The sequence below is a fragment of the Bactrocera dorsalis genome, chromosome 3 (genome assembly GCF_023373825.1).
Source record: "Bactrocera dorsalis isolate Fly_Bdor chromosome 3, ASM2337382v1, whole genome shotgun sequence".
NCBI lineage: Eukaryota > Metazoa > Arthropoda > Insecta > Diptera > Tephritidae > Bactrocera > Bactrocera dorsalis.
In genome coordinates, this window is record NC_064305.1 from 41,064,994 (window position 1) to 41,085,849 (window position 20,856).

At 37.4% G+C, this 20,856-nt stretch overlaps 1 protein-coding gene and 1 long non-coding RNA gene across 2 annotated transcripts; one reads left to right on the plus strand and one right to left on the minus strand.

Annotated features, from left to right (window-relative positions):
- Nucleotides 1-4,290: 4,290 nt before the first annotated feature.
- LOC125777229 (uncharacterized) lies at nt 4,291-6,543 on the plus strand. Its single transcript, XR_007422189.1, has 3 exons — nt 4,291-5,680; nt 5,736-5,845; nt 5,902-6,543. It is a non-coding gene; the product is annotated as an uncharacterized LOC125777229 (long non-coding RNA).
- Nucleotides 6,544-14,252: 7,709 nt separating this feature from the next.
- On the minus strand, nt 14,253-14,570 carry LOC125777579 (uncharacterized). Its single transcript, XM_049452668.1, has one exon. The coding sequence runs from the start codon at nt 14,568-14,570 to the stop codon at nt 14,253-14,255; it is 318 nt and encodes a 105-aa protein (XP_049308625.1).
- Nucleotides 14,571-20,856: the final 6,286 nt, after the last annotated feature.

The following is a 20,856-nucleotide window of genomic DNA, read 5'->3' on the forward strand; positions in this document are numbered from 1 at the left end:
AACTGTCTTGGCCCTCCCACGAAGAAATATTTAACTGGTGGTTCCGTGGGAAAGTCTTGAGTTGGGAGTAGGTTAAGTTTAGCGGATTAAAGTTCCGCACTCCGGCTTTCGATGCTTACCCCTACTACAAGGTGCGTTCCAAAGTAAGCAGGACTTTAAAAACTCTTCTAGACAGAGCAGTTAAAAAAACAGAACAAAATCAATTTATTTTATTCAAAATACGAATCGTAGTCTCCTTCTGCTTCAATACAGCTTTTTGCACGGTCCAAAAGCATGTCATTGGCCGGTATGGCCGCCAGTATTCCGGTGCAAGGCTTTTGAATGACCTCTACGTCTGCATAACGCGTTACTTTCATTAGAAAATGCATTTTTCCGAAAAGGAAGAAGTCGCACGGTGCCATATTAAGTGAATACGGGAAGTGGTTAATGGTTAAAATGTGATTTTTGGTCAAATAATCGGTCACAAGTGACGGTCGATGAGACGGATTCTGAGCAATTTTTGGTCGTCAGTCAATTTGTGCGGAACAAACCGTGCACACACCTTTCGTAAGGCCAAATGTTCGGTAAAATGCGATAAATCGATGTTTCCATGAATTTCAATGATGGTTTTGGCTGATTTTTGATGAATTCACGCACAGTTTCGATGGAATTCCCGGCGATCACGGATTTTTATTGGCCCACATGTTGATCGTCATTTATGTCCTCATGACCTCTTGGAAAACGTTGAAACCACTTGTGCACTCGGCTACGGGATAGGCAATCATCGCCATAAACTTGTTTCATCAATTGAAACATTTCGCTAAAAGTTTTACCAATTTTAAAACAAAATTTAATGTTGGCTCTTTGTTCGAAGCTCACCGATAACGTAAACATACTGACACTTAAAATGCAATAACTTCACTTCCAGTTAATGAAATGTCATGAAATTCTCACTGGACATTCGATAAAGATAACAGATTATAATGCACCAGTCGACATATATTGTAGATGGCGCCACCTGTTTGCTTTGGAACGGACCTTGTATAAAAGAAATGAACTTCGTACGAATAAAGAACGTGAAATTGTAGCTTATCGGTCGATTTATGCTTGAAATCCGCCAAAACATGGGTTCAGCATCAGGACTTCTGAAAACGCACGCGTAGTGGCCATGCAAAAGAAATCGAAATAAATTGATGAATGAATAATAAAACAAGTAAGGAAGTGCTAAGTTCGGTTGCAACCGAACATACTATACTCTTGCAACTTACATGATAAAGCCAGGGATCGAAATCCATATATTTTTATTTATACATATATATAACTGTCTGTCCTATACTGACAGATACATAAGGTTTGTTAGAAATACGAAAACCGTTATATGTAGTACATACTCGTATATGGCAGTTGGGGTAGTATCGACCAGATTTTATCTATTTTGCCCAATACCACATACTATTAATATGTCACATACTAAAAAACTAATCAAATAGAGTAAAGGCAGCTAGACGCTCGAAAATCCTGATATTAGTTATATAAGGGCTAGGTAAAGTTTTTGCTCAAATTTATCTATTTTAGGCACAAAAATACACTGTTAAGAGTAAACATGATACTGGTATCTACTGAGATTCTAACATTCGGTACCTAGGGGTTTGAACAGGTTTTGTTGGATTTGAACAATTTTTGATCGTAAGGTGGAATATACAATATTAACGGCATTGTATTGGAAAGTAAAAGAAATTTAAAATTGTGCTAAATGGTAAGTAGGCGTTGTTATTGCCCGATTTTGCTCATTTTCAGCGTGACATAGAAATATGAACAAAATACTACATACCAAATTTTGTCGAAATCGGTTAGTCGGATCCCGAGATATGGGATTTCACCAAAAAGTAGACAGTGCCTCGCCCAACGTCCAAGTTTTTCCCTAGTCCCTAAAAAGCCTTATTGTATCATCTCGACGACAAATTTGTGCGTCCCTGGCACATTTCGTTATTTATTTATTGCGCTTTTAGTAATTTTGAACAGTACCGTTATATGAGGAGTGAACGGGGGTTTCATCCGATTTCATCCATTTTCACACTGTCAAAAGGAGCTCTTATAATATTCGAGCTTAGAAAATTGGTTGTTGTAGCTTTAGTGGTTTAGGAGATATGCAAAATAATCATATTAGAGGGCGTGACGACGCCCACTTTTTCAAAATTTTTTCCCACAGGTGCCCCGGGCTACTGCAATCCCTTGTGTCAAATATGATTTAGTGCTTAGTTATGGTTTTCGATTAATATCGATTTATGGGCGTGGCAATAGTACGATAACTAAGAAACCTGAATACCAAGTTTCATAAAGATATCTCAATTTTTACTCAAGTTACAGCTTGCACGGACGGACAGACAGACAGCCAACCGGGTTTAAGGTTTTTTCGTCACCATGATCATTTATATACGAGTATATTTAACCCTATATATATATCGATTAGTTTTAAGTGATACGTACAACCATTAGGTGAACAAAACTATTATACTTTGTAACAACTAGTTGTAAGAGTATAATGAATGTACTTGTATTAATCAATATAAAAAATATAATAGGAAAAAAATAAATATATCGGATATGACTTACTTTTAAATATAGAATTTAAATTAGAAATTATAAAACGATAATTAATTAATACGGTTAATGAGAAAACCAATATAGTATTAGTCATTTAAAATAAAGTTTATGCATATACTGATGTTAACTCATATAAGAACATTTGCATTTCGTATCATTTATTATGTAATCAAAGTTTCACAGTAAATATCACATACTTATTTAAGGGGTTAGTCGGGTAATCTTTTTTCATTTTTTTTTTTTTTTGCATTTTCTGTTTCCTTATACCCTTAGAATTAATGTAGAAACCCACTTTACCATTGGAAGGTTTCGAAAAAGGCCCAAAATTAATAATACCGCTCGACGTTCGGAGCGCTCGGAGTGCACACCTGGCGCATGAAATCTAACCACTTGTTTACACGCTGTCATTGACGAAATCATTCGTAAAGTATCGTGTTGATAATTTATTGTTTTTACGGTCGAATCAGTGCGTATAGTATAAAAATATTTTTTTCATAATATTAAAAAGCCTACTTATATAAAGTAGGTAAATCGAAAAACTATGAAAAAATGAAAATAAGCAAACATAACATAAAAAGCACTATATGAAGTATGTTTCGAACATACAAGTATACATAGAAGTAATAAATGAGCTCATACAAACTTCACTTTTATAAAAAAGTTATAATATAATAAATATAAGAAAAATAAAACTAAAAATATTGTGATTCACCATGGTCAACGTTGCCACTTTTCATTTCTGAAATTGTCAGAAAACTTTTCAATTTCCGGTTTTTAGCATCTTCGAGAGGTAGCAGCTTCTGGAAACATCCAGGATGGAAGGATTTCCAGTGGTAAATTGTAAAACTGAATGAATTTGCGGGTTGGTACGTTTTGTTTGAATTTCGTTTTTTTATTTTCATCTTCCCGAATTTGAGATGAGGAATTTCGTATGGAGCTTTTTTTCATTTTTTTCTATTTTTATTAACAAACTAGCTTTTTACCCGCAGCTTCGCCTGTAGTGGAGCCATTAAGTAAGTATGAGAGATAAAGGGTAAGGGTATAATCATAGAAATGAGTCAAAATGATAACAAAATTTTATTGCTTGGCTGAGATCAGAAATTTTTAAAAATTACAACAGACAATGAAGATTCAACATCTTAAAATATGCGTATTGAAACGCAAAAACAAATGTTAAAATATATTTCACAGTAACAAAAATAAATTCTAACAATTAAAAAAATAAAATACAAAGTATTATTCTAGGATATTTTTGTAGACAATGTTATAAGTTTTCCCGTCGGGTGCAAATATGTGTAAATTCTGGGCATTAGATACACGTGAACAGGCTACATAAAGTTGACTATGAGAGAAGCATGGGTTTTCTAAATGCACTCCTACTACCTGTAATGTTTGTCCTTGTGCCTTGTTTATAGTAACAGCAAAGCTAGGCTTGACGGGAAAGTGAACCCTTTTAAATTTGAATGGAAGGTCAGTGGGAATAATTGGTATCCGAGGTATTATAACACTATTTCCCTTACCGACACCTGTTAAAATATTATCATCAAGTATGTTCTGCCCCAATTTTGTTATCCGAAGCTTTGTTCCATTACATAGCCGAGGAGCATCTAGATTTCGCATAAACATTACTGGTGCATTTAGTTTCAATTGAAGTTTATGTGACGGTACACCCGATAGTACAAGTGAATTTAAAAGGCATTTTCTAAGATCAGCGAGTAAGATCTAAAATAATAAAATGACCACAAAAATTACGGATTACCTCAAAAATTTTAATATGTAGTTTTACACAGTAACGACAGAAGAAAATATCAATAAATATAGAAAAATTAGAAAAAGTTGAAAATATGTATATTAAATTGAATTAGCTATTGTCGTCACCGCCGTTAATACAGTGGGACGGTATTACAGTATTCATGGTTGAGACTTCATTACTGTAATGCTAGATGGCGTTGAAGTAGCTAAATTTGACTATTTTTTGACAAACATTTTTTTTATCTTTCTTAAATTTTTTTTTTAATCGCGCTTTTTACTTCCAAGTGCTGCAAAAAATAGAAAAAAATCTTTCTGATTACCTCGAGAAATACATACATACATGACATTTAAAACGCATATCAATTTGTTTGTTTCAGATGATCCGGGAACGAGTTTTAATGTTCCACTTTTTTTCAAGGCGCTTCTGGAAATTCACCGCTACAGACTTATCTTTATATATATAAATCTTCTGACCGTGTGTTTGCCTTGAGATTGCTCCTAAACGGATGGGCCGATTTTGATGAAATTTTGTCTGTACGTTCAAGGAGATTCGGGAAAGGTTTATGTTTACAATTTGGTCCACTGGAAAATGTTTTTTAAATAATTTTTTCATTTTTAATCAATTTTTAATTTTGTAATGTTTGATCGATAGATGGCGCTACCATCGCAGTATCCAATATTCAAACCTTAAATTGGCGTAAACGTGTATGAAACAAAACGATGCCAAAGTAAAAGGCGATATCGTTGGATATATATCATTATGAGGAAAAGTCGGAAAATTGGACATTTCTAAAAAGTAAATTTTTTCCATACACATTTTTTTTTCAATTTTTGTTTATTTTGTTTTTCAATATTTTGATTTGTAAATTATTTGATTCGTTCAATTTCGGTCGCTTGCTTTTTTTTCGTATATTTTTTTTTTTATTCAGTGAAAACTTTACGTGTGTTTCACACAAAGAGGTCAATTGCAGATTGAAATTTGTTACGAAGCCACCAAGAGGTCGACCTAATATCGGTCGGTGTTCTTTTTGCCAACAAAGTATGGCAGGCCAAGGCAAGGCAAGGCAAGAAGTACTCCCAGGATGCGGAGACATACGTTCGGAATTATAATTCGCGGTCAATCAGCAAGTGATCGTCACGATGTTACAGCACGACTTTTCCTACAACAGTTACGATGTTTGATTGTCTTTATCTTGAAGCAACGTATATGTGGTGCTGTTGGATGAGATGTACTTTGTTGAGTGGCAAAAACCTCTATTTTGCATGCACACATTCTTCTTTGGATGATGGTTACACCATAATATGATTCATGGACCTTGCGGACATTACAATCCCACTTCGGTTTGTATGTCTGACAATAAATGCACGAAACACTATTCACTCTGCTTTTCTTTCGGAAGCACAAACTAGAAATGGTAGATATCAACTCTATCGGCGTCGCTCACCAGATAACAGAACGTTCAGCATTCAACTTAGAAGAGTGAATATCGAAGTTGACAACACATGGATCGTACTGTATTCACCATTATTGTCTAATTCACATTCAAAACTCATATCAGTGTTTAGTATTGCAGTTTGGTGAAATCGATAAAATACGTTTGGAAATACGTGACCAAAGGAAGCACAACTTTCGTCAGTGATCCATTTGCAAGGACATTCGGAAATACTTTGATATTATAATTGGGATGCATCGTCGAAGAAATAGTTACGCAGAAAGCAAGGCCAACCAGTAGATTGACATCCAGGTGTCTTATTAGCTAATGCATTAGGACGAATTTACACAATCCACCCGAAAAACAACGATTGTTTCTACCTTCGGTTGCTATTGATTAAGGTACGCGGTTCAACTTTATTTGAGTCATTGTTTACTGTGAATGGTATATGGGAATATGTGAAAGTTTTGGAGAAGTAAGCCAGCAATTACAAATGCTGGAACACGTTAATCACTGGAATGAAAATGAAGTTCGCATACTTTTCGATATAAAGATTGTCAAAGACATTTTACATCGTCTTCGCTAAAAATTGGAAATGGTACAATAACGGTTGATACTTCCGGTGGTTCGATATCAATTCCATCTTCCCTTTATCAATTCACGAAAGATGAACTCATCACGAATGTTCGGACATTGGCCAAATTATCGTAACTACGATTCCTTAAGTGCACGCGCAATGTTAGCTGCCAAAAATACCGATGTTGATGACTTAAACTGGAAGATTCAAAGTCAAATTCCGGGAGACTTGCGTTCATACAAATCAATCGATCATCTTGACAATGACGACGACGCCGTCAATTATCCAGTGAAATTTCTAAATTCTTTGGAGAGGCTTGGTATGCCACCGCATCCTGTGCGTCTCAAAGTTGGACCTGTCATTATTATGTTTCGCAATCTTCATGCACCGAAACTGTGTAATGAAACCCGACTGATTGTGAAGCACCCATCGAAAACAAGGGCGCAGAATGCTTGATTGTACGAATTCCTTTGAGTTCTAACGATTTGCCATTTCAGCTCAAATGTATTCCGTTTCCAGTGAAAATTGAATTTGAGATGACGATCAACAGGATAGTCGCATAGTGGGTGACATAAATTTGAAAATGCTATGTTTTTCACACGGCCAGATATAAGTGGCGTGCACACGAGTTGGAAAACCATCTTCTCTGTACATTAACGCACCGGGACAGAAACCAAAAAATGTTGTTTATCAAGCTGCGTTACATTGAAAAAAATGTAGAAAAATCTCAATTAAATGATATCAACACAATATGAATTTTCATTTCAAATTTCTTTTCATTTCAAAGCATATAATTTCACGCAGGACAACGGCTGCGGGGTCAGCTAGTATGTATATAAAAATGAATAGCAAAATGTGTTGGTAAGCGCATAACTCAAAAACGCCTGGACCAATTTTGCCAATTCTTTTTTTAAATGTTCGTTGAGGCTCAAGGATAATTTTTACGGCTTTCTTTTCTTTTTCCCATACAAACGAATGAATGTTTGTTTATTAGTAACGCTAAGGGAACGACTGAACCAATCTTGATGAAATTTTCAGAGAATGTTCTGTGTGAATCGAGGAAGGTTTAGAAATAAAAAAACGGAAAAGTCAGAAAATTGGATTATTTCAAAAAGTTAATTTTTTCCATAAATTTTTTTTTTTATTTTTTTGGTTTTGTTTTTCAATTATTTGAATCGTTCAAATTTGTCGTTTGCTTCAAAATTTTTTGAAAATTATTCAGTGAAAATGTTATGTGTGTTGTACACAAAGTGATCAATTACAGATTGAAATTTGCTACGGTCGGCGTTCTTTTTGGCATCAATTTACATTAGCAGCCCAACGCACATGACCGAGTACTCCCAGGATGCGATGCCATACGTGCGGTATTATGGATCGCGGTCAATTAGCAATCAATCGTCACGATGTCATACCACAACTTTTCAAACAACAGCTATGATGTTTGATGGTCTTTATCTTGAAGCAACGTATATGTAGTGCTGTTAGATGCTAGATGTACACAAAAGAGAGGTTTGCCGCACGCATAAATTGATGAAACCATTTTTGCGGAAATTCCTGATCCAGAGAAAGATCCAGTATTATACGAAGTGGTGGAAACCAATATGGTTCATGGACCTTGCATCCACTACAATCCCTTTTCGGTTTGTATATCTGACAATAAATGCACGAAACACTATCCATGTGCTTTTCTCTCGGAAACACAAACTGAAAATATCCACTCTATCGGCATCGCTCACCAGATAACAATGCCAGAACATTCAGCATTCAATTTAGAAGAGTGAATATCGAAGCTGACAACACATGGATCGTACTATATTCCCCACTGTTGTTTAATTCACATTCAAAAGTCATATAAATGTTGAGTATTGCAGTTTGGTGAAATCGATAAAATGCGTTTGCAAGTACGTCACCAAAAGAAGCAATACGATACGGTCGATATTTACTTTTGCAATTCATGAACGTTTTCCGACTGTTGTGCGTCTCGCATTTGATTAGGAGAATGGCCGAAGAGTGTATTTCAATCCAGAGAATACAGTACAGCCAGTAGAAACACCACCAGCAACAAAATTAACATTTACGAGTTTTTTCTAAACTTTGTGATCCGTTTGCAGGAACATTGCTCTAAGCAAGGCCAACCAGTAGATGGGCATCCAGGTGTGTTATCAACTAATGCATTAGGACGAATTTACACAATCTACCCGAAAAACGACGATTGTTTCTACCTTCGGTTGCTATTGATTAATGAACGCGGTTTAACTTCATTTGAGTCATTGTGAACTGTGAATGGTACGGTGTCTGCGAGTTTTGGAGAAGTAAGTCAATCACTGGAATGAAAATGAAGTTCGCACACTTTTCGCGATAATCATTTCGACATATCAGCCTTCAAATCCGCACCTATTATGGGATGCGAACAAAAATAACATTGCCGAAGTCATTTTACATCGTCTTCGTTAAAACTTTGAACTTGATATCAATTCCATTCGCCGCTTATCAATTCACGAAAGAAAAAGTCAAATTCCGGGAGACTTGCGCTCATACAAATCGATCTATCGCTTTGACAATGAAGACGACGCCGTGAAATATCGAGTGGAATTTCTGAATTTTTTGGAAGGGGTTGGTAGTATGCCACCGCATCATTTGCGTCTCAAAGTTGGATCTGTCGTTATTATGTTCCGCAATCTGCGCTATCGAATACAAGGGGGCAGAATGCTTGATTCTAATAATTACTTTGAGCTCATATCTCAACAGCACTAATATTATTTAAATTGATTTTAATATAAATATCTCAGATATTAAGCAAAATTTAGTAAAACAAACTAAGTAACTACACCTTATAGTAAAAGTAAATAAGATAACAAATAGGATTATAAAGGTTGGTACGCAGCTCTCAAGTAATTGCTCAAGAAAAAAAATACATTATTTCTCAAGTGATTTTGACAGCTGGTTACGCATTGTGAATGATCCACATTAGAAGAGCAAGAGAGAATAAACAAAGTAAACAAACTTTGTGCGTATTATGTATGTATGTATGTATGTGTATGGTAACATAAATATTTTCATTGAGATTTAAGGAATGTTGTTGATGATTGGTAGGTTTTATACAACATTTCAAAATGGAATATATTTCATAATAATGATTTCAACTAATTTAGGAGGAATTTGACGATTACTTCGAATTTCCTTCAAGAAACAATTGTTGATTTGATGTTTCTTCGCAAAACCAGGTTTGCTATATTCACATTTTATTGAAAAAAAAGTATTAAAAATTAGTACTAGATTTCTTGAGAGCTGCGTACTAGCACAAGTAAATTTATCGCAGGAAAGTTTCTTGACCGTTTCTTAAGCGTTTTTTTATATGAAGTTTTTACGTTTCTTGAGAGCTGCGTACTAAGCTTAATGCAACTACAAATACATGATGTAATTAGATAATTCATTGGCAAAATTTTTCAATTAAAAGTTTTATCAACACCTGAAAACATTTCTCCTCTTTGCATAACATTTTCGGTTACACCCCAACTTAAGAGGGCTTGTTGCCACCTAAATATTAGATTCAAGCCATTGACAGTTTTACTTCATTCGCTTTATTTATGCAGATTTTCCTTCAAAGCGAGTCAAAAGAAGGAAATTCTTTAATCAGCGTGACGAGCGGTTTAGCCATGCCCATCTAATCTTTTGAATATGCGTGAACGTAGTTTCTAATATTTACTTCCACTCTTTTTTTGTTAAAAGTTTTAAATAATTTACATTGTCTATCACCAATATGGTTGAACTAAGGTTTGTTATTGTAATAATTGTGTCTAAATAATTATTCATATGCTTTAAAATGGCAAACTTTACGACAAACGTACAATTAATTAATTCCTATTCTACTCATTTTTTCTAACTGTGTGCTAAATTGGTTTTAAGACATACATTTGCATTTCATTTCAGGATTTCTGTACAAAGTTCGCTAAAAAATTTACCATCGAACGCAATAATACATATGTATGTATGTGTCTTAAAGCATCATGAAATCATAAGTTTTTATGCTAGTGTAAAAAAATTGTTGTTGGATTGCATACTAAAATAAGTTTATGCAAATACAACTCTTCAGCTGATTTCTGTTTACATCAGTTTTCTTTTGTCTTGTGGTTGCATTTGTGTTTAAATTTAAATTTCTTTCAAATTTCTTTTCTGGAGGGTTTTCGGAATAATGGAGCAATATAATGTTACACAGGTAATATAAAAATGCATAATATGAGTAAATACAATTTAATTAATTAAATCCGCTTTTAGACAAAAACAAAGTGCGTTAGTGAAGTGCTGTAGATATGAAAGTGCAAAGTATAAGTGCAAAACTAATTTTATATCGAGAAAATACGTACTTCAAATAGTGGTAATTTTCAACTTTAAACGCGAATATCTCGAAAACTATAAGCTTCCTGCGGCTATAACTATATATATTCTTGATCTAGAGAATTTTTCTTTATTCCCGAAATCCTGGGATGGTATACTAAATCCTTCCCATTTTAATTATAGAAGCCAACGTCTCAAATGTATTATGGACGATTTTCAAAGGAGAGCAACATTGCGGTGGACTGGAAGGTGACACGCTCCAAGATTCGTTATATGCGTACAACATATAACAAAGCAAAAGCATGGGAAGGCTCGACGGGTGCAGGGGGTATGGAAGGCGAAACTATGAAGGGTAAAATTTTGTTTTGTAAATAAAACAAAAATTTCACGGTTTCTGCGTGCGTATAGAAGTGAAGCAAATAGTATTGAGGACAATTGCGAATTTGTGTAAATGGTTCAAACCATAAAATGAAGCGGAACAACTAGTAAATCGCATCAGAACTTGAGAATTTAAATGTTATTCATTCTTCTACACTTACTTGGAATAACTAGACATTTTTATTTCAGCCACTTTACTTAAAATGTGAACGTTTTTTTATGAAATGGAAGAAATTTTCGGCAGTAGAGTGGTTGAGTCAGCAGTAATAAACGACAGTTTGGAGAACAGCGAAAACTATTCGGAAGTACAGTAGAACTCCAATTATCCGAATTAATGGGGACCGGGACCCATTCGGATAATCGGATTTTTTTTTTTTAAATACCCATTGGAGAGAATAAGAGCTACGTTTTGATATTGCACTATTTTTTTATTGAATTAAATGAAAGAAACATGTTTTCACATGTTTTAAATATGAATAAAATGTACTTATGTACAAGTTTAGAAATAAAAATCATTGTTTTTTAAACATCTCCGTCAATGTAAGCTGTTTTGCGGTCTTCAACCGTTTTCGGGCAGCCAGGTCACGCATTCGCTTGACGGTGAGCAGTTGCAAGTGGTCACACTCGGGCTGACGCTCCATCCACTTCAAAGCAGTCTCGAAGCCGGCAAATGCTTCACTAGCTGATGGTCCGTCTACTTCAACATCAGCAGAAAGTTTTTCTTCCACTTCCACTTCAACATCTTCTCTCACACTTACAACAATTTCATCGTCATTGAGAATTTGAAAACCAGGGTCAGACGTGTCACAAGCCATCCACTCTCCTACATCTTCAGCACTTACTTCTGTACAACGGTAGGCCTTTCAGTTTATTCCACGCACGTCTTAACGTCACTGGCGTAACCAAACTTCAAGCTTCCGCTACCATGTAAAAAGTCCTTTAAATTTATTTTGCTATGATTTGTCAAAACCAATTCTTCATCTTCAGCATTCAGAATAATAGCGCACTCAGACTTTTTTTGGACAATTTTTTGTGATTCGGATAATCGGCGATTCGGATAGTCGGAGTTCGGATAATTGGAGTTCTACTGTAGACCTCAACGAGTCAATTGAAAGAAAGATTGGCAATGGAAGAATTGAAGCACAAATACAAATAAGTGGAAGAATTGGAAGAAGTGGTGCAAGAGAATTTTAAATTACCTGAAATGAATTAATGTACCAGAAGTTTATTTTTTATAATTACTTTTTATGTTAATTTTTAAATTAAAAAAAAAAAAACATATTTTTATATATGAATACTAATACTAATGAATAGTAAATATACGTTTACATAATGATGCATTTTAAGTTAATCTATGATTGTAACCCGACAGTCTTTCCCCAAATTCAAAAGTGAAGCGCTTATAACAAACAACAATTGTATTTTAATGATGATCAAAAAAACATATATAAAGAACGTCCGTCGCTGCCGTCACACGTCCGCCTCGGAGTGTGGTCTATGCTCAACTAACTCTCACTCATTCGGTGACAGCTCGGCCTCTCCTGACATTTCGTCATCCCAAGACGAGTTATCGCTGTCTAGTTCGGGACTGGACGAACACCATGGCTTGAGGTGGTCCACCGACATGACGTTGCAATACCTGCGCTGTGTCACTGTGGCATCTGGTAAATCTTCGATGATGTATCGGTCGTAGTCCAGCACCTTCGTTACCATGTATGGTAATTGACTACAATCAGGTCCCCGACTTGATATTTCCGAGGCTTCCGGTGACGTTGATCATACCTCTCCTTCCATTTGTTCCGCTGATTCATGATATTCTGTGCTGCCTCGCCTCTTTTTATATCGATGTCTGACATCTCGGTGACCTCGTCGTGCAAAGCTTGAATGATTCGGTTACCGGTTACGTCCCTAGAATTAAAGAAGAAGACTAGCTCATTAGGTGTATACTGTGTTACCTCATTTTTCTGCGAATTAAGACTCCACTGGAGTGCTGGCAGTGATAAGTCCCAAGCCCTAGTCTCGACAGTCATACATTTCAGTGCAGTTAAGAGCGTTTTGTTCACTCGCTCTGCCTGACCATTTGCTCTCCGGGTCCATACCGCTGTCTTCGTATGTTGAATATCATCCTTGTGGGTGAATGCTTCAAACTGCTTTGATGTGAATGCGGTTCCTGGGTCAAAGGTGATACGTAGCGGTTGACCAAACATTGCCATCATATCTGCTAGCGCCTTTATTACTGATGTGCTTCCGGTATTTCGTACAGCTTTCAGTAAGGAATATTAGCTGAACCCACATACCATGACGAGGACATACGCCTGACCGGAAGTGCTTTTTGGAAATGAACCTACATGATCAAGGTAAATATGCCGGAATGGTATCGGTAGCACCTCCGCAACATGAAGTTGACTTTGCTTTTTGCCACCTGCGACCTTGTTAAGACAGCACTCATCACAGGCAGCGATGTAGGATTTAACATACCGACGCATTCGAGGAAACCAAAAATGCTTCATCAACCTGTCCAGTGTCTTCTCTGACGCAAAATGACCGACATCATCGTGGCATGCCTTAGTAGCGCGCCACCTAACTGCGTGTGGCACCACCAGCCTGACTTCCTTATTGACCTTGCAGAATAACCGACCATTGCGGAGTTCGTAGTCCGTGTTTAGTTGCTTGACTGTAGCTTCGTTGGTTTCTCCAGTTCTGCCTTGAAGTACCTCACAAATTCTCTTCAGCGACTCATCCTGAATCTGCATCGCATATACCCAATCGTCTGGCGCCCTGACGTGACCAACTGCTAACACATAATCTGCAACTGCTTCCGGCTGCGTGGGTGGCTCACCTGGAGCTCTGCTCAATGCATCAACGTGTTGGATCTGAACACCGGCACGATATTTGCACGTAAAATCAAATTCTTGCAACCGCAGCCACCACCTAGCGATGCGTGGCCTCAACGGAGTAACTTCTTTGGTTGTAACCACTGCGTTGCAGTCGTTGCAAACTACAAAATGAGTGCCCAGTAAGAACACACGGAATCTCTCCATCGATTCCACAACAGCCAAGATTTCCAATTCGTGACTCGGATACCTGGATTCTGCTGTACTGCACTGCCGGCTGTAGTATTGAACCGGTTTCCAGCCACCCTCTTGCTGCAGCATAACACCCGAGACACCGGCTGCACTCGCATCTGTGTGCACCTAATGTTCCTTCGTCGGATCAAACATGACAAGAACTGGTTGCGTAGTTAGAGCTTGCTTCAGATTCGTAAATGCCTGTTGCTGTTCCTCGGCCCATACAAACGTTGCTTCCTTCTTGAGTAAGGAGGCTAATGGCTTGGCTATGATGCTATACCCTTTGACGAATTTCCGGAAGAATCCGGCTAGACCCAGAAACTGTCGCACCTCCGTTGGCGTGCGTGGTTGCGGAAAGTCGTTTATGCACTTTGTTTTCTCTTCGCCCGGCTGGATGCCCTCTGCGCTGATGACATGACCAAGGAACTGTATACGCGTTGCCATGAAGATACATTTGGACGGCCTCAAAGTAAGTCCGGCTTCTTTTACTCTTGTAAAAATTCATTGAGTACCTCGATGCTTCCTGCCACCGTTTTCGTAGCGATGATGACTTCATCCACGTAGCTTATTATTTGGTCACCATGACGTATCCCTCTTACCAGCTTTGTTACCATTTCTGGCATCACGTTGTGCTCGTACAACCCGTCTGGTGTCAAGAACGCTGTTTGCTGTCTTCTGTTAACGGGATCTGGTAGTAACCAGCCGTCATATCTAATATGGTAAATACATGGTTATTGGCGAGCTTTAACAACTGCTCCTCGACGATAGGCATTGGGAAGTGTTTCTTTAATGTCACTGCGTTGAGTGCCCGATAATCGATACACATCCTGTCTTCACCATTCGATTTTTTTTACCAAGATAACTGGAGCCGAATGTGGTGATGAACTTGGCCTGATGATATCGTACTTAAGCAGCTCGTCGATGATTTTCGTTGACTTAACGCCACTTGATAGCGCCTACCGATGACTGGTTGATCGCTACCGATAGAGATTTCCATTTCGGTTGTTCTGCATCTCCCTAGATTCGCCAACGTCTCCGTAAAGCAGCTCTCGTACTTATGTAGCACTCTGGTGACTTCTTTAACTTCATCTGGATTGAGTGCTTCGTCGATGTTAAACGTATTAGTCTGGCACATATGCACTCGAATGACCCCAGAGTCGATGCAACCTGCAACCTTCTTTGCATAAAATGTCGCTACCAATAATAATATCGTATGGTATAAACTTATCTGGAACGATCTGACAGGCTGTCGAGATCGTAATTCCATCAATTACGATGTTGATGTTAGCTAGTTCTGTGCTGTTCACCACCGCTCCGCCGAATCCTAGAAGACGTTTTACTGAAGTTCGACGCTCTGCGTCATGCGGCACTTTAGATGACGCAATAAGTGAGAAGTCACTACCCGTGTCGATGAAACCACTGTATTGCTCCCCGTTGACCATGACTTCTTTGCTTGCTGGGTTGACTGCAACGATGACTTCGTCGTTGACCTGAACGACCACTGTTGGTCGTTCGGCGGGACATGCTTTGGCTTCATGCCCCACCTTGTTACACCGAGCACATTTGGGTTTTCGTGGAGGTTGAGGACATTTAGCCGCAATGTGCCCAAACTAGTTGCAATTATAGCATTTGATCTGCTTCCTCTCGACCGTTGTTTTGTTGGCCATCTCGCTTGGAGTCCCATAGTCTGTCATGTTTACCTTCGTGGTAGTTGGCATGGTGACCAACCCCTTAATGGATTGTAGAAGATCGTTGCATGTCGGCACCTTTAGAGCCAACAACGTGCGCGTTAGTGATGCGTCGTTTAGACCCGTGATGATGTACGAGTTAATGGACTCCTCGTCTATCCGCCGTCGCCCAATACTTAACATGGCATAATAATATTCTTCAAATGTCACGTGATTGCCGCTTTCGTTGCGCCATCTCACGGTGCACCTGTGCTGATACCATTGTAGCTGGGAAATCTCGTTCAAAGGCTGCAACGAATTCAGCCCACGTTTGGAATACTTGTTGGGCGTCTAGCCATTCTTTTGCGACCCCTCTTAGCTTTGATTGTGCTGCTACCAATATTTCCCGCTCCGTCAATTCATATGCGCTACGCAACTGTACCGTCTTCTCTATGAACACTGCACTGCTTAACGTGCCCTTTAATTGGTCGTACTCTGGCATCAACCCACAAATTTCCTGCAAACCGCTAGCCCTTCCTTATCCTGCCACCCTTGGCCTTTGTGCCGATGTGACCACCTCGTTCATATGTGCTGGCCTTGACGTCATTCGCGGACCCTCAGCCGTAACTGTACCTTCTGCGCGATGCTGTGAGTTCACCGACAGTTTTCGTTAATTCCAGAATAGCGTTGCGCAATTCATCCATCTGTTGTTGACCGTTGTCTCCATCGCCTCCAACTTCAAGCTCCTCCGAGTCGACCTCATCTGCGCCTATATTTCGCTAACTTTTGCTACCTTTAGCGCCTTATTGCCGACCACCGTAACGTTTTAACTTTTTAGCACCCGGTTTAGCTGTTCAACTTTCAAAATTTTAATTTTTACCAAGACCATTTTGTTTTCCATAAACACCTCCGTTCTTGCTGGCGTCTGTTTTCCTTCTTCTTTTTACCATTCGTAATTTATTTCAATTGCATCAACTTTTCTTTGTCGACGCTCTCGTTCGCCTTCAACGCTTTGTGTTTTGCCTCACTGCCTGTTACATTTGCCGCCGGTATACTTTTAGAGACAAATTGTCTTTGCAGTATTTCTTTTGTACACTCGCGTCTCTTTCCCTCTTCTTTCCCTCTTCTTTCGTTCTATTATCGTTTGAACGAATTTTCGGGAAACTTTTGTAGTTTTGTCACGCACTAGCTGCGTTGCTATGGGCGCAGTTTTTGGCAAATTCTACGAATCCTTTGTAGGCTTTAGATAAAATCCCACTTCTGAGTTGTAACCCGACCGTTTTTCCCCGAATTCAAAAGTGAAGCGCTTATAACAAACAACAATTGTATTTTAATGATGATAAAAAAAAACATATATAAAGAACGTCCGCCGCTGCCGTCACACGTCCGCCTCGGAGTGTGGTCGATGCTCAACTAACTCTCACTCATTCGGAGACATGATTTTGTATGAAGTCAAGAAAGGTAGATCTTGTGCTACTTTCTGGTGGTAAGCTATATTGAGGTGGGTTAATTTCAACGCTTTCTTCGTTTTCAGTTTGGAAATTGATTAGCATGTTATGGAGAATGCAGCATACCATGATCCACTCATTGCATTCTTTTTTATTTTGCTCATTTATCATTCTAAACTTAAATTCCCAAGATCCCAACCTAACTAGCACTATTTTTAATTGTAAATCTAAAGGAAGTTGCGCTCCACTAGAATTTTTGTTAAATATACTATCGTTCTTTTTATAGTCTAGTATGCGGCGAAACTCGTCCGGGCGAACACGAATCATTTCGTTGAAACGGCTCTCATCAAAGTTCCTAAGTACATTATGTCGCCATTGGGATGACTTTGGTATTCCGAGATGGACACTTCTACGAGTGTTTAATAAACAAAGTAAATCTTTAACAAATTTAAATTTTGTTAAAACATAATAAAAACCTTTAGACATTTTGGGTATATTATCGATTACCATCAACATTATAGGGGTATTCAGACCAGCTTTACTAATTTGTTAGTCGTTACTTGGTAGTTTTTTACGTACGTTTTGTTTTTGTAAACTTAACATATTACCGTTTTACCGAATGACGAAGTACCAGATTGGCAAGCATGATAGTTTTTTCGTTACTTGCTAACTTCACTCAGCTGCTTGGTTTGCGAAAAACTACACTGATTTTTTATAAATTGATCATTAGTTAATAATTTTAATATTCTTAAAAAAATACTGTTATAGTATGTAAATTTAATTAAAAGCTTTTCGTTTATTTTTCTTTGCTAAATAGATATTTTGCGCCACATAGTTAACATTTTTTAATGTTAGCAATTTGCCTTTTCGTTATAAAAATCGAGTCCCATGACATTCAGCAAGTTTCTGAGTTTTAATCTTTACTTAAAATATCTGCATATAAATGTTTCTGTTTAAAATTTTCCAGCGGAGAGGACAAAACTTCTAAGTAGAAACTGAGTTCAAGTAATTAATCATCATGAATGTATGAAATTTAACAAATGCTACCAGGGCCAGTATACTGAAGCCATTATGGGAGACAAAATTGGGGTGTTAATAACAAAAGTTTCTAGAGAACAAGACAGAAAAGTACAACTATTCATATTTAGACATTTTGAATCTGTTTTAAAATATCTAGCCCTAAATAAATGATCGGTTTTAATGATATTATTATAAACGATTTATGTGAAAAACATTTGTGCAATTTTATTGAGTTCAATTTTTTCATTTTGGTTCTAGTAAAGGTTCTTTAAAACCTGCATAAAAGCAAGGTCGCCTCTGTCGAGCTCCTTCTCAACCTAGAGGGGATCGGCTAGGATACGGCTCAGTTCAGGAACCATGGACCGCCACCGTCGGATCATCCCGAGTGCTATAAAGAAACTAAGAACTGTTATAAATGTATTTTTATTTGATCCGACGGTGGTGTCTGTTATACCCGTAGGGAAAAGTATGCATTCATACATTGAACTAAATTTATCTTAAATCATAATGAGCGAAGCGCCGCCAGCGGATTTCCGCTGTTGATAGGTACTGACGCCAACACGCACCACATCGTATTACTGCTAGACAATAATAGGGGTGAGTCATTATTAAATTTTATACTGATGAGCCAATATACTACTATACTTGGTTTCTACCTTTATCACTAGTACAATTATCAAGGTTGAAGATTGGGAGGTACTTCGAACTCACTGGTTTCCTGACCATAGGTATGTAAGATTTCATGTAAAATTTTCAGCCTAAGAAATCCTGACAACACTAACTGGGATTTGTACAGAAAAATAGTAAGAGAAAAATTAAATAGACTCGAGATACGTGATTCTATTTCTGAATTAAAGGAAGGGACCGTCACATTTACGAAAATTTGTAATAAATAGTATCTCATCGCTGCCCTCCAACATCGGAGCACGTAGACGCATTATAAGGACGTATTTAGTGCATATAAAAAATTGCAAAGCTAGTCACAGGTCACAACTTACTTGCTTTATATGCGAGCCATATATGTATACATTCTTAACGATAACACATATAGAAATTGCGGTGAGGTAGGCATGAGAGAGACGCTGGAACCGCTACTCTGCTTATGTCCGACCTTATCTAGAACTCGACTTAGATATCTTAGAGCTTCATCTTTTTTATACATAAAATCAAATTCAAAACTTTTTTATCTCATTCTTATTTTTAGGTATAAAAGCAACAAAAATAAAGTATGTGCAACCCGTGAACAAATGTTTTTTTGGACAAAGTCTATTTTATTTTATTTAAAATAGTCTCCTTCTGCTTTAAGGGGTTAGGTTTAGTCAGAATCTTCAAAAAATAATTTTTATTTTGCTATTTCGTTAAGTGTATTATCTTAAAAATATTCCCTGAAAATTTCACGTTGATCGATAATTAGTTTTTGAGTTATTCGAAAAATAACAAAGAGTGCTCGGGCACTTCAAAGTGCTAGTGTGAAACTTTAAACGCGTTTTTCTCAAAACTATGTTTTTTGAACCCGTGAAAACTGTAACTCGAAAACCGCTCAGTAGATTTTAATGAAATTTATACACCTTTTAGAATACATAACAAACTCGGCCTTATCGAAAGGTTTTTATTTTTTCGAAAATTTCGATTTTTTAAGACCAATTAACTGTTGATTTTTTCCCAAAAATTTAGAAAAAAATTTCTGAGGCCGCCATTTTGTTAATTTTTGAAAAAACAAAAAATCCTTCCATCAGGCTCAGGATTATCTATTTATAAAACTAATTTTCTTTTGCCCGATTGATTTTAGATGAATCTCCAAGGACTTATGGTTGTCACCACAAGTACCTTTTTTTGAACTGGGTCAACACAAAGAACTATAACTTAAGAAATTAATTTTTTTTTTTTGAAATTTTTGTGCCTTTACACATTCTATAATAATGCCATATTACTATGTACTTTTGTAAAATAACACGATTTAATAGCAAAAAAATACTGAAAATTCTCATTTTTTTGTGGCTCTTACTACCCCAAACCCCAAAAATACAGCTTTTTGCATGGTGCAAAAGCATGTCGAACGAGTGTTTTAGCTCGTTGGCCGGTATGGCTGCCAGTATGCCGGTGCAAGCTTTTGAATGGCCTTAACGTCTGCATAACGCTTTCCATTCATGGTCAAATGCTTTTTTCCAAAAAGGAAGAGTCGCACGGTATCATATCAGGTGAATACGGTGAGTGGTTAATGGTTAAAAAGTTTTTGGTCAAACAATCGGTCACAAGTGTCGATCGATGAGACGGATTCTGAGCAATTTTTGGTCGTCAGTCAATCGGTGCGGAACAAACCGTGCACACACCTTTCGTAAGTCCAAAGGTTCGGTCAAAATGTGATAAATCGATGTTTTGGAGATATTCAATTTCCGTGCATTTCAATGATGATTTCGACTGATTTTTGATGAATTCACGCATAGTTTCAACGGAATTTCCGGCCACGACCACTTTGAAAACGTTGAAACCACTCGTGCACTCTGCTACGGGATGGGCAATCATCGCCATAAACTTGTTTCATCAATTGAAACGTTTCGGTAAAGGTTTTACCAATTTTAAACATATTGGCTCTTT